Genomic DNA, 13,856 nt, shown 5'->3' with positions numbered 1-13,856 from the left:
TAACTAGAAGGTTCGTGGTACAGCGTGGTACACCATATAAATCTACAATCTACTCAAGTTTCCCTGTTATGAGCCTACTTGTCGATGTGTACACTGGACTCGTATTACATTACTAATCTATTCTTTATACAAATCACTCAATTCAGTAAGTCTACAATTTGGGGCTTATAACATATCCGCCTTAAGACTTCATCGCCGGTTTCCTGATGAAATTCCATTTTTACGCTATATGGTTTGAATTCAGATTCCTCACAGGAGCCAATTAAAGGAACGACGTATTCAATTAATGGATAAACATTGATGCGGGCAGGGATGACTGCCAAATACTTCCGTCGCACGCGGTATTTGCATTCAGGAAATGAACAGAAGATCCATAAGGTTATTTCACGGAAGAGACCTTTCAGTAGCGACTAATAAATACATCTCACGCTAGAGAATACTGACTGCCAAACAACGGGTCGTATTTTTTCAGGATTTCGTGTCAAATAAATTGGTGTAATCATTTCTATACACGTTAGCCGCGTACACCCTATGTTATTTCGAACGGTCTAAATTTGGCCCGTTCCAATTTGGAACAGACTAGGCGTTCACACTAGCGAAAAGTCTGTTCCAAATAGACCTTGTCCGTTCCATTTCAGACCGTTCCAATTAGGACTGACCTAAAAGACGGATCCAGGTCCGTTCTGCAGTATGAATTCAATTGCAAATATAGCTGCAATGCAGCGATAACGGGTTTTCTGCGCAGCCTTGTTCGCGTCGAACACGAATGCGTGTATGCTGACGCGGCCCCACCAGGCTATGAAAGTGAAGGGAATTTAGAATCCTGTTCAACGGTCAACATGGTTTCATAAAATGAAGGTCTACAAACAGTCAATTGGGCTTACTTGTAACTATGGATGATTGGACCAGATGGTTATTTGACTGGAAAATCGATTGTTAGGCCTTATTTAGTCTTTATGGAAATAAACTGGTCACTAATTCATCATCAAGATGATTAATATAGTTTTCAGATTTCATATAATTTCTATATTGCCTAAAGTTAATGTATATAGGCCAATGGATTTTAAATTTTGTCTATTGCGTGTGTTGCTCGGGGAGTTATCTGTTTTAATCATTTTGAAAATGCCCGAACACTTACCATTGATTGATGTGTCTAGATTTATCTATGATAAACTGCATCAAAATTAGTTTAATAAACAACAGCCAGGAACTCATAAATCTATCATTTAGATATAAATTTTGGGGTAGAATACTCATGGCAACATCATACAGGGCCGTCGATCTGGAGCCAATTCAGGAAGACGCGTGTGAACACATATTCTGATTTGGTCAGTTCCAACTTTGGCCCGTATCAGTGTGAGCGCGCCTATTCAACAAAAATCAAATTGAATATTTCTCAAATTGAATATTTCTCAAATTGAATATTTCTCAAATTGAATAGTAAAATTTCTAATCATCTAATTCCAGAATTGTATCAACGACTATGGAACGGGCTTTGGAGCACTTTTTCTCAATGAATTGTGGTCTTGAATATGAAAGCCCCGTTAAGTGATTAATGGCTATTCACTGATTAAAAACGTTATATGCAGATATCGACGAATTTGCGGTCGATATAGAGGCGAAATGTTCAATAATAATAACAAGTTTACGGAGGAGGAGGAGATATGACTTTCAGGAATGCCGGCGACAAATAGATTACCCCTAAGGTGTTCGTATTGATACCAATCACAGCTGTCCGTAGTATGTAATAAAATTCCCATGCCAGGAACTTCAGACTTAATAGTTTACATCATGAACTCGGATTCCATGCTTATATTCGAGAAGTCAAAATCATGATGGATCATATTCGACAGCTCGACTGTTGATAAAAGGAACAAAATACGACTCGACTGATATTTTCAAAACCTATTTGTTAGCCTATATATAACGCGTGCGGTGGATGCGTCGCAGCTGTCATCGATGAATTGATTTCTATCGGGTTGGCGGAGAATATTTTCAATCGTTAATTAAAAACATGGCCGATTTTCCGTTCCGACACGAGTTTGAATGATGCGTTTCGCGACCGATCGACCGACGACCGGCCGCTGAATTCATGGTGATGTGAATTTTATTCTAATTCGAGTTCGTTTAATGACGATAATTCTCGATCTATACGCGGCTATTCGATGTGACGTGTACCCGATTCTAGCAGTTAAATTCAAACAGTATCATCACATCTATCTCACGATTCTGTTAGGATCTGGGTGAAGTCTTATTCAAAGCCCATAAAAGGAAATGGCTTTGCCGTAACTTTTCTTTTCGAAGAGGGAATTTGTTATATATTTGGCTGTAATCAAAAGATATCATCCGGTTAAAACAGTGAAAGTTTTTCATTTACCTGATTTTCGCCTTTGAAATCTGTTTTTCGGTGGTTCTGAAAAGAAGCAAAGAAAAATCAAAATTAACGTCAATGATAATATCGAAAAAGCAGAAAAATAGTAATATCAAAAAGCAGTATTGAATATATATATTCCAATACGAGGCATTTCAAGGGTTGAACCTATTCGCCGCGACATGCATCGGTATCTGAAGTGTGCGTGCACAAAATGGCTATTAACCGCGGATTGAAAGCTGTGAAATTTACATGTGATGCATTACTCGAAATTCAATATTATTACGGCATATCGACGAGAGAGTTATTAATTGAAATCCATTTTGATAAATCATTTATGAATTGGCTATATAGCGTTTCAGGCGACGAGTTTGCGCGCGTGAAGCGCCCTCGAAACCGACTGAAGGCATCGCTCAATCGATATTAGCGGGATATCGTATTAGCACACTTGTCAGCATTGATATGTCAAGAATATTTATTCGTCGGCATATGTTTGAAACTAGAAAATACATAAATATGTATTCCACGACGTAAAACGAATTGCGAGTTGGCACTTTCAACAACTAGTTGTATACCAGCTTATAGCCACGATCATACACGGAAACTATTTGGCCTGGATCAGACCCTAGTCAAATTTTTTGCAAATTGATTAGAGAGAGCGGGTTCACACATAAACCACTCACTCGATGCTATCAAATGCTAAAGCTAGGCATACAAACGTAATGATTCGATTGATGCGCGCCAAAATCAGGTTCGGCCCCGCTTTTGGTTGGGCCAAATTCGGCCCGGATCGAACAGTCACGGGCACACCCGTTAAACGGTTAGCTATGGCCTAACCTAGCCAAAAATGCTTGTGTGATCGCGGCTTATGTCAAGTAGATCCTGGTATTGAGTGTTATTTGAAAAATCCTCGAATATAATCAGCCTTACGTAGCTTTGATTTTACTAACTTGGTTCCCTTTGTACAAAATTCTGTGTCTGGCAACTTTCTGATTTGATGTATCAAAAAAGCAACTAATAACTATCATATCTCTAATCTTCAAAAATACATAATTGATGCAAACTTTTTGCCGTCAATGAAGAATCCTACGGCATGTAATGTAATGGTAGCATGGATCACTGCCTGATTTGCTTATCAGTTCATGAAGCCCATATAAGTTCTCAGATTCTGTCATGACCCAGGGGGGGGGGGGGAATAGTATGATTTATTGAACACGCTATCGAAGCATCGCGTACCAAAACCCGAAAACCAGCTCCAGGGTCGCTGTTGCCGGAAGACCGACGATCAATGATTTATAAATGGAATCCGCAGAATTTACGAATATTCTACTACAAAAAATGAGCGGCACAATCTAATCCGCATACTTTGTGCCCATTTTCTATTCAGGAATGTGACTAAATCAAGCAAGTGACAGGAGAATGATATACCGGGGGTAGCACGAACGACAAAAACTCCAAAAGATCGACCAACCTTCTTTCGCATGAATAGCCTCATCCGTACTATTAGTATTACTATCGGAATTATTGCCGGCTGAATTCGTCGAGTCTTTACTGAATCGCAACTTGGTCAACTTAGCACCCATGGCGTTATTATCATCAGAGTTATCTGCACTTACACCACGCTGTGAACTTTGATGTTGACAAACTGAACATAATCCTCCCATAACATATTATAAATATTCCTTGTTGTCAACTTTTTTTTGAATACCGTCGCGTCGTTAGTGCAATACACGCGTGCGTGCGCGTCAAAAACAGTTTTCGAAAAAAGAAAAAAACTAAATCCTTCCTACATCGTTGACTAGCTGGATTAGAAATCCGACAAGCGACGACCGCGGATCTCTGATGCCACTACTACAGTCTGTACGATCTTCAGTGTCCCTGCTCTACTACAACACACACACACTCACACGACAGTCAGTCGCACAGTCATCAAAGTTTAACCCTTATATGTCCATTACCACATCAGCACACTAGCTGAAGTGCAATAATGTGGCATGCGATACAATAATTGATCAAAGGAGTAATAATAGCTCAGTGGGTATAATGACACAACAGGCTCTCTGGACTTATGCTATGTACTGCAGCACAAGACAACTGAATATTACTCAAACTGAAACATCCACACCTAAATCTGAATTAATAATTCAATAATGGATTGTAAATTATTCTACCCTATTTTTCGTGACCACTAATGGAAGCATATTGAATTCCACCTTACTCAGTATTGGTGGGGCCACATTAGGCTAACAATTTCACAAAAGTTGACCATCATACAGAGTTGAGAATCTTTATAGAGTGTTTCCTAAAAATTATTCATAAAACTCAGTGATTTAAAAAAAAGATTGACCCCAGTAGAGACTCAGATAGAGTCAAGAGATCTGTGTCAAATAGGATGTTATACTTAATATATCTTTTTCGAGGATTTTTTTTTGGTTGTTCCGACGATCTCTCTGCCCTAATGGTCTCTGACAATAAGAATATTTGCTGCAGATACCAACACTAGCATGACAGTTGGTTTCAATCAACTCCACAAGATGGCAGCAGCAGACAGAGTTTAATCAGAGGAAATATTTGCTAATGATTGTTTTCCACTTGATAAGAGCTAACAGAATTTTACAATTCAATTATTTACAACTGGGAGGTTTATTGGAGACTTCTGATCATCCAATAAACATGGGTAAAAAGGTTGGATCTTCAAATTATAGATCACTATAAGTTCTTCGACAAATCTCAAGTCGGCTAATTCTTTAACTAAATACGTTTCCTAAATCAATGAAGCGAATAAACAAACTATTCAATGTTAAATCTCTTGATTCATTTCAGGATGGATGGAGCCATAGCCAGAAACAAATCAATAGAAGACATGTTTTAACTTGTACACTGATTGTAAGAGAAAAAAACTACAATATATATTCCATCCTCCAGCCCTTATAACTCATGATAATCAGTACATACCAAAATCAGAATCACTAGAAGAACCAGACATGCTTTGATGTTTTAAAGAATAAGAACTCCGATACACAGAATGCTTGGCGTATGTCTAGCAGTGAATTTTTTCCCGTCAACTAATAAACTCTTATTTTGACCCAAATAAAACTTCCGAAGGTAAGTTTTCTTTAGAATTGATTAGATGACCTTAATACCAACACAACGAGACATTTAGGTCCCAACTATATTGACCTTAGAAAAATGTCAGTCTCAAATCTAGTTAAAGATTGCGAGACAAAAGGTGAAAAGATGTTTAATTTTGACTTCACAGATCATTGGCCCGCACTATCTCACATATAGAAAGAAGTGTTCCTACAGTGTTTGAATAAACATCTATTATCCATCTATAAGATCAAATCGATACATAGAGGATTTCTGTCATCACCGCTGTTTAAATGTCGGTTCAATTGATAGCTGATAGGTGGCGTCAGCTACTGATAACGCAAACATCAACTGTTTAATACAGACAGATCGGTTACCATGACAATAGATAATAGACAACAAATCGCATCAGCTCATTATTGAGTGATGTTCATGTCTATTATCAGAGCGAAACTGTTTATTGTTTTTAGTAGGGGTGGTTGTGACACTGAAGAGAGACGAGCTGAAGAACGAACGTTCAATAGGGCCTTACAGAGACAGCATGTGTACTGTCTTGAGAATAGGTTTAGGGTTTAGAGTTGACAGGGGTAGAAATGGGTCCAGGCTGACCCCACTTTGCGCCCATTATAAATTCCCTCAGTGAATCTAATGATGTTGAATTCATTCATTTTTCATGAATCACGTATTCATATAGGAACCCATTTCTGTTACATATCCAATTACCCTAAGATTTCCAGGTTTATTTGTAAAACTTCCCAGAGTTCCCCATTTTTTTTCTAGATTTTCTGATTCCCTGGGCTTTCGGGGTTTTCCTGGTTTTCTAGGTCAGTGGCCACCCTGCAGTTGGACCTTCCGTGGAGTACAAGAAAAGATGAGCAATGAAAAAAAGGGAAGGAATGATGAAAGGGGCACGAGACAAAGTGAAGTTGAATGATTAAATTGAAGTTGGTTTTTTCATTTCTTCAGGGATCCAGAAACTTACAAGCCTAACTTGATTAAACGCTGATCACAAGATTAATACTCTGCAGGAGACAGACGCAAAAAAAAGCTCACGCGTAATGAATGAGCGATGTCTTCCTCAGCAGCAGCAACAGCAGCAACAGCAGTGGCAGCAGTCTCATGAACCTCGAGGCTCGCAAGATATCGTCATCATTCATAAGTTCATTCATTTATTTGATTCAACTTCATGGGTGAAATTCTAATTGAATGATTATCAACTGCATTAGTTGAATCAAGAGAGAGTGTTGGAGAGAGAGAGTTGTGGAAATAGATTTTGCAGTCGGAAATAAGGTAATACTCGATGACATTGCGAAATCGCGGCAGGAAATTATCAGATCCCGAAGCCACAATACGCAAGATCACATAATTAGATGAATAGCAGGCGATACAACGACTACGACGACAAAATTAGCGTAATGACTAGTTAAATCATACGCGCAACCCACAACGAGCATCTATCCCGATCAATTATTTCATTCGATTTCAGTTTACGGAGAGCTATAGCATTCGAACAGAGATCACGCTATTTTGCTGTTTCAATTTTTCTTGACATAGAGTACTCATTTCGCGGAAAATAAAATTCCATCATGTCAAAGTTTTGGAAGCATAAATGTTGATCATAATTCAAAATGAATGAATTTCTACCCAAAATGAATTAATTTCTACCCGTTGATTAATAAACAGTAGATCAGAGAGGATCGACTCCTGCTTATGGAATACGTTTTTCTCCTTTAACTACAGATTCTGTTGTTACCTGAGGCCTCCATGGACAAAAGAACATACCCAGTAGTCAACGGACCCAGTCTCCACAGGTGCAGGTTATCCAAGTTCATGTCTCGACATGCATGGGAGGTCAAATACTGCATGATATTCACACAAAATAAAATGCTAAAAATCTGAAGGCTTGAAGTTCTAGACCCAGTTACACATTTGTGAATTAAGATTTGACTCTGGGTTGAAAAAAAACCCTGAGATTTCCATGGGGTTTTTTTTCGCTGGTGGTGGATAAAAACAGACAAAACTCATTTTTTACATTAGATCACTTTGCAAATGCAGAAGCCATAGGTCAAGATGGTCTGCAAATTATTCGATTCTTTTACGCTAACAACATTGTCTTGAGATTTATACATTGAACTTTGCTGCCACAAAAGGTTAAAACGTAACTCTCATACAAATTTAATTCGAACCACTGACGAGTTGTCAGTGAATGTCTGACAGGCAATCTAAATCAGGAAATTCCCACGACGATTTTCAAACTTCCGATCAATCCCATGCTGCAATGCAAGGTTCACTGACTAATCTTTTCAGCAGTAAGTTCATGACTGTAAGATGCTAGTGAAAGTGAAAATCATTTCATGCGGCTGACCTTCATGACATATAACTAACCCATACATTTGATAGGCCTAGGCCTATAAAAATTGAGCTTTGAAAAAGTTCATTCAAAAATTACCTGAACATCGGCTGAAACTGTATTATTTTGTGTTTGGGTAAATTTCGTCGAAAATTTGCCGAAATAGCTGAATCAGGAGCTAAATATTCACATCCCTTCGGAAAATAAGTTCAACCAGCCGAAAATCGAAAGAATATAAGATTCCGTAAACGACCATGTGGTAGACTTTTTATGGTCGATTGATCTAGAATGGCTTAGATATACGTGTGGTGAATAAGTACAACCTGAAAGAGCCAAACAGCCGATATATGCGATACATGCGTCTCATCACAAACGAAGAATTTTTTATTTGACATAAACAGCCACAGAGGACATCGATAGCATTTACTAAACGCAGTATATGAACGTTACCTGCGGGTATAAACTTAGGGTCATGATTCCCTCAAGAGTCGCTGAGCAGAAAACCGCGGAATAACATGGATTGGTTTTGATGGTAACACTCACGGGGCGGGATTAATACGAGTTAGTGTAACTTATCTTACTGTTTCGGGCTACAATATTCATCATCATTAAGAGACAAATGGCTTAACATTAGCCTTGGAGACTCCAAACACTAACATAATTATCCTTCAGTGACAGTTGATCCAGAAGTAATATAGCCCTACTGGGCCATATTGTATACGTTTATAAGGGACTTAAGGTTTTTACACTCGCTGAAATATTCATGTCAGTCATTGAAATTTATGCCCACATAATGTCATCTCTATAGATTGCCTCGTTATAAAAAGTGTCGAGGAAGGCCCAAAAGGCCTTGTCCTGTCCTGTGGTGTGGTGGATAACTTATCCACCATTTGGATAACTTATCCACCATGCCACAGGACAGGACAAGGCCTTTGAGTCAAACACCTTATCATAAGGCGTTTGACTCACAACCGAGAGGTTGTGGGTTCGAATCTTCGTGAAACCATGTTATACAGGTAGGACACATATCAGTACTCATCGACTCACTGATTTAACAACAAAAGTCTGTACCTGGCAAAAATCTTCAACATGATGAAGTTGGCCAGTAATAGGTAAAACTAGAGGATCTCTTTTACATGATCTCTGTTGTCCCCTCAAGGTAGGATACGTGCCACTTGATGTTTCAAAGATCGTACTAAAAATATCACTGTAAGCAAGGAACCTAAGGCTTACTTTGGTAAATAAACAACTTTAGATCGATACTGAGAAGTCACAATTCCGACAATGTCTCAGCTGTGTGAATTGATATCGACGACGTGAATATGACGGGACAAAGAATATCTCAGTCCGTATACATACCTATATCCTCGATTTCAATATCCGTATTGCCGGACTTTTTTTGTTTTTGACGTTCGCGTTCTTCCCACGACAATACCGATATCGAATCTTTGTCACGGTCTTGTATAACGCCTTTGTCATCGTCATAATCGTAGTCGTCTTTGCGATTCGATTTCTTTATTACGCCATTATTTCCAGTCGAAGCGTGTCCGTAACGTTCACCGCTGCTGCGGGTGTCATCTACGCGATACAGGTCGTACCCACCGCAACGAGAACACAATCCCCCCATCTTTCAACGTAAAAAAAAAAGATATGCGATACGATAAAATGCGATAAAGCGTTCGGTTACCTCACATGGGAAACCCGACGAAATGGGCGTGTACTCCCAAAACTCATATCTAGACTGCACAGATAAATAACTCCAGAGACAGATCCAAAAGTCAAATCAGTATCAATTTCAACAGTTTAAATTCATGCTGAAATTGGCAGTAATCCGATGAACGCGAATTACCCGGTATCTATCACAATACGATCGGATTCGATCAATTCAAATCGAAAAGAACAGAATCCGTATATAATTCACAGCACTGAAACACGTATCATGATTCCTCAGATATATGCTATAGGTATTAAGTCAGAGGTAGCGAGTAGCAAATGTAGCAATTAACACCGAACAACTCTGATTAGACCAGCGTTAACAACTAATAAATACCACAATACGCGCACGGGACTATAGCCACCTATAGTACTGTATACGCCAAGCTGTCGCACCGGGTGAAAAGTTTCGTCTTCACGAAACAGTGAAAAATAATAACAACAGCGCGCCGTTGTCTGAGCGGAATTATAAATGTTGTGTATGATCATTGATCCATATTTCTTTCTCTATATATACCGCGGTTAATGTGTAGCGAATATCATATACAAAATACTGCGCGCAAACAGCGGCAATTGTTTTCAAAAACTCAAATCGTTCTTCATATCAGGAGTGGGAGTACTTCACGTCATAAAGGTGAACGAAATGTCAATGATACAATGGCAGATTAGTCCACACTCTCGATGCGGAGAATAAGTTTAAAACCCACTACATACAGAATTCAAGGGGCTATCTCTAGTGAGAGTATTTCGATTTCAATTCTCGATAAATAAAATTCGTTCCAAATCTCCTACATTCTGTGGGTCTTGATACTAGTTTAACAGAGAGGAGAGAGATTTAATGAACGGATGAAAAGTGTTTGATATCGATACGTTTCAGATATCTTGACTGATTGCAACATGGATCGTTTTTTCCCTTCCACGCCGTAAACAACCCGTGAACGTTTTGAACGACTAGAACTATCAAGTGACAACGAGCCTCCAGCATCAGCGACCGATTGTTGATCATTGATAAAAAAGGGAGGCCTAATGATGTTATCTGGCAGATTCCATCTCTGGCAAAACAGGATCCACCAGGTGGGCTAAAATGTGCAGCAGCTCTGGCTTCAGTGTTTGCAACCATTTTGGCTAAAATAAATCGTTTCTTTTTTCTGACCTGGCCAGCCGCCTATTTACCATGTACATAACTTTTTTTCAAAAATCATGATCAGGCTAACCATAACATACCCAGCCGTTAGAGAAATGAACTGATTACAAATTGCAGTTTACAAAAGTGACCCGCCGATTATGAGAAACAAGATATAATTCTTTAGCCTTCGTTTTTTTCATAATTAGGAATATGTCAACGACCCTTTTTGAGCAAAGATAGAAATGTTCACGGACAAATTAGAGATGTTTTGTTTCAAACACAAGTTGCCATTTGGTGTTGTTAGCGGTTAAGCAATTTGTCAAAATAGATAACACGAAGATGAGTCTGCTTCGTGCGGGTTTAATATAATTTAGATTGATCAGTCTGAGAATTAAATATTGATTCTTTCGGATTGACATTCATACAGATCATATTATCACTATTCAGTCACAGCGAGGAAATATTGAGAATACCAGAGACCCTTTGAGAATACACTAGGCAACAAATCAATTCCTAATCAGGCCAGCCCAAGGAGAAGTTACCAGTCTTCAGAGAGGGGATATTGTATTAATGCGCAAGTTGTTTACAAGCTCCTCAAGACATTAAAAATTGATTAATGATAGCTGTCTGTGACAGACTAAACACATATTTCGAACACTTTCGCACCCTGAAAAATGATTTCTTGTTCTTCGATGAGGATCGACAATTTCTGTGTCATTATATCATCATTTCAGGTGTGATCTGAAGCATTTCGTGGCACACCAGCCGAGACACATGTTAGACTCTATACTCTCTTGGTAAAATTCACTCCAAGGCATTCTTCATGCTATGAACCCTAAACATTGCTATCTCGTCTTCGTGCAAGGGAAGTATCTTGATAATGTCCAGGCCTATGCAAGGTCAAGACAAATTAGTGACTAAATGACCTACCTGATAATACTGTACTCATAGCAACATTAATGTAATATTAAGCCGAGAAAAAAAGACATTGCATAATCCTGATCAACGAAATTAATTCTCTAAAATAAACCGGACAGGTTATATTTAGCTACAAACTTGTTTTATTTATAAATTTGGCAGTAGGCCATGTTGAATTCGATTTTTTTTCAAAAAAGCAACAGGTGAACACGAATAGAAAAGACCGCAGGCTTTCTTCACTTAGAGAATGTATTTCTATCTAAGCCTTTAAATAAGTCAATGAAATAAAACTCAATGCCAAGACTGTATTTGGTGTAACCTATATCAAATCAGCTAAAAACGCAGACCACGGACATCTTGAAATTAGGTGCAAACTACAGCGAACTAAAGTTCGCTATAGTTGGACTATAGTCATGAATAATAGCCGACTAATTACTATAACCCTGGAAGATTGACGACATGCTGTTCTTCGTCCGCACCTTATTTTCTACTATGGCCGTTCTCATTTAGCAGTCAATTAACCACCGTCCTCGATTATCCGAAAATTGCGCACAACCCGACGATGACGACGGCAGCAACGGTAACTTGGTGGATTACGAGGACAGTATGATCTGACAGTATCCCCCAGGGTGAATGTTGTATAGCGTGGCGATGAATGAAAACCACAAAAACTGCCTGGTGAAAGTGAGTTTCTTGCATAACTAACTGCCAGTCATACAAAAAACCATAGGCTAAATGAGCATGAAAGCAGACAGGGGGTGCTGCATACTCTATTATGTTTCTAGCACATAGTCAAAAGTATCAAACCTTTTAAATAGCTTTGAATTGCCATTGATTTCAAAATGAAAAGACGACTATTAAAAACTCATTATTGATCTGGACCTAATATTATGACTACTAGGTCGATTACGGCCACCTCAAGTTTTAACATCTAACCCCGGGCAACATCAATTATAAATTCATAGCCAGCTCTCGCAAAAAACTGGTGCCCGTTTCAAAACGGACACCACCGCTATTCATGCCGCTTACAACTACGTGGTACAAAGCCTCATTTATACACGGAATATATTTCATGTAGACTTATGATATTTTCTGTATTTCCAACGTTTATCTAATATAACATCAGCCACGGAACGAATGATTTAAACATAATCCATCGAGAATTAAACGCTGTTTGACATAATCAACGACACCCGAGGGGCACGGGCAAATACGTCGTATCAAATGCATTCACCAACTATATGAAATCATTTTTCGAAGACGACTAGTCACGAGATAGAGCGAAAACAGACCGACACATCGCCCTAGAAAGACGCGCGCTGATCTAAAAATAAGGGCAGAAAATCACTCGCAGTGAAAATCAGGCAATTCTTACGAATAGCCACTAGAATTGTTACTGACTGGCAGAAGAACTACACTCCTTCAGGCGAGACAAGAACAATATGAGCGTTACTACGCTTAAGAAATCTAATCCGTACGAATAAAGCTACCAGCAGTTCGACTACAAAATCCCCCCCACCGACCTCTCTGATAGTAATCCATTCATTAATCATTTTTCTACCTAATAAAACAGCCGACAGGTGCTCTATAACTCATTTATTTAATATCTAATGACATCACGTTCTCTCGGTAAAGATGTATATAGAATCTTCTTCGCATTCGACTCAAATAACATGTTCTGAAAGCCAGGTTTTGAGAAAAAACGAAAAATCAATCGCACAACACGATGACGAAAGAACAAATGAAGTTTTAAACAATGAAGGCTGCCTACCTGATCCAGCACCGATCGCCCCTCTCCGACTTAGGGAATTTGTCCTATTCATTGCCATATTCGGCTACACACAAACAATATTATCAATAATTCCTCTGTTGTTGATCTTGGAACAAAGTTGTTATGGAAACATCTCTCTTCCGACTGAACGATATAAAAACTGATTGGACAGATATATCCGTGATCTATAATATTGGTACGTATATAGATATATATTATATATATATGTATCTCCTTTCAAAACTCTCCCGTTTTCAGACGACGGTTCCGGAGCAGTACGCCGGCCGGTACTACGACGACGGAGGGCGCGATGGAAGTTTAGCGAGATTCATTCGGTCGTAGTCATCAGTACGGCGCGCGTCACAACGGTGTTACTGACTAACTACAGTCCACTGCGGCTGAAATACCCGAATCAATCGACGTGTAGATTAGTTTGCGTAAATTCGGACAATCGTATTACTTAAACGATAATTTCGAGTGAAAACGAAGCTTTCTCAAGCGTATCATTATGCCGATA

The 13,856-nt window shown here is 38.9% G+C and overlaps 1 protein-coding gene across 3 annotated transcripts in view; it reads right to left on the bottom strand.

The window, feature by feature from the left end:
- Nucleotides 1-13,856, bottom strand: part of LOC141901779 (cAMP-dependent protein kinase type II regulatory subunit-like) — a 44,711-nt gene that overhangs the window by 21,743 nt on the left and 9,112 nt on the right. For 2 of the 3 annotated variants that reach the window (XM_074789238.1, XM_074789240.1), the window contains exon 2: nucleotides 2,378-2,413. In XM_074789238.1, coding sequence (XP_074645339.1) covers nucleotides 2,378-2,413 — 36 coding nt within the window. Of the gene's footprint in view, nucleotides 1-2,377; nucleotides 2,414-5,326; nucleotides 5,425-13,856 lie in introns of those variants that run through there. The other variant, XM_074789239.1, reaches the window with a different exon arrangement.

The sequence above is a fragment of the Tubulanus polymorphus genome, chromosome 3, assembly GCF_964204645.1.
Source record: "Tubulanus polymorphus chromosome 3, tnTubPoly1.2, whole genome shotgun sequence".
Classification (NCBI taxonomy): domain Eukaryota; kingdom Metazoa; phylum Nemertea; class Palaeonemertea; order Tubulaniformes; family Tubulanidae; genus Tubulanus; species Tubulanus polymorphus.
The sequence above is the reverse complement of the archived record's forward strand: the minus strand, read 5'-3'. Positions and strand labels throughout refer to the sequence as shown.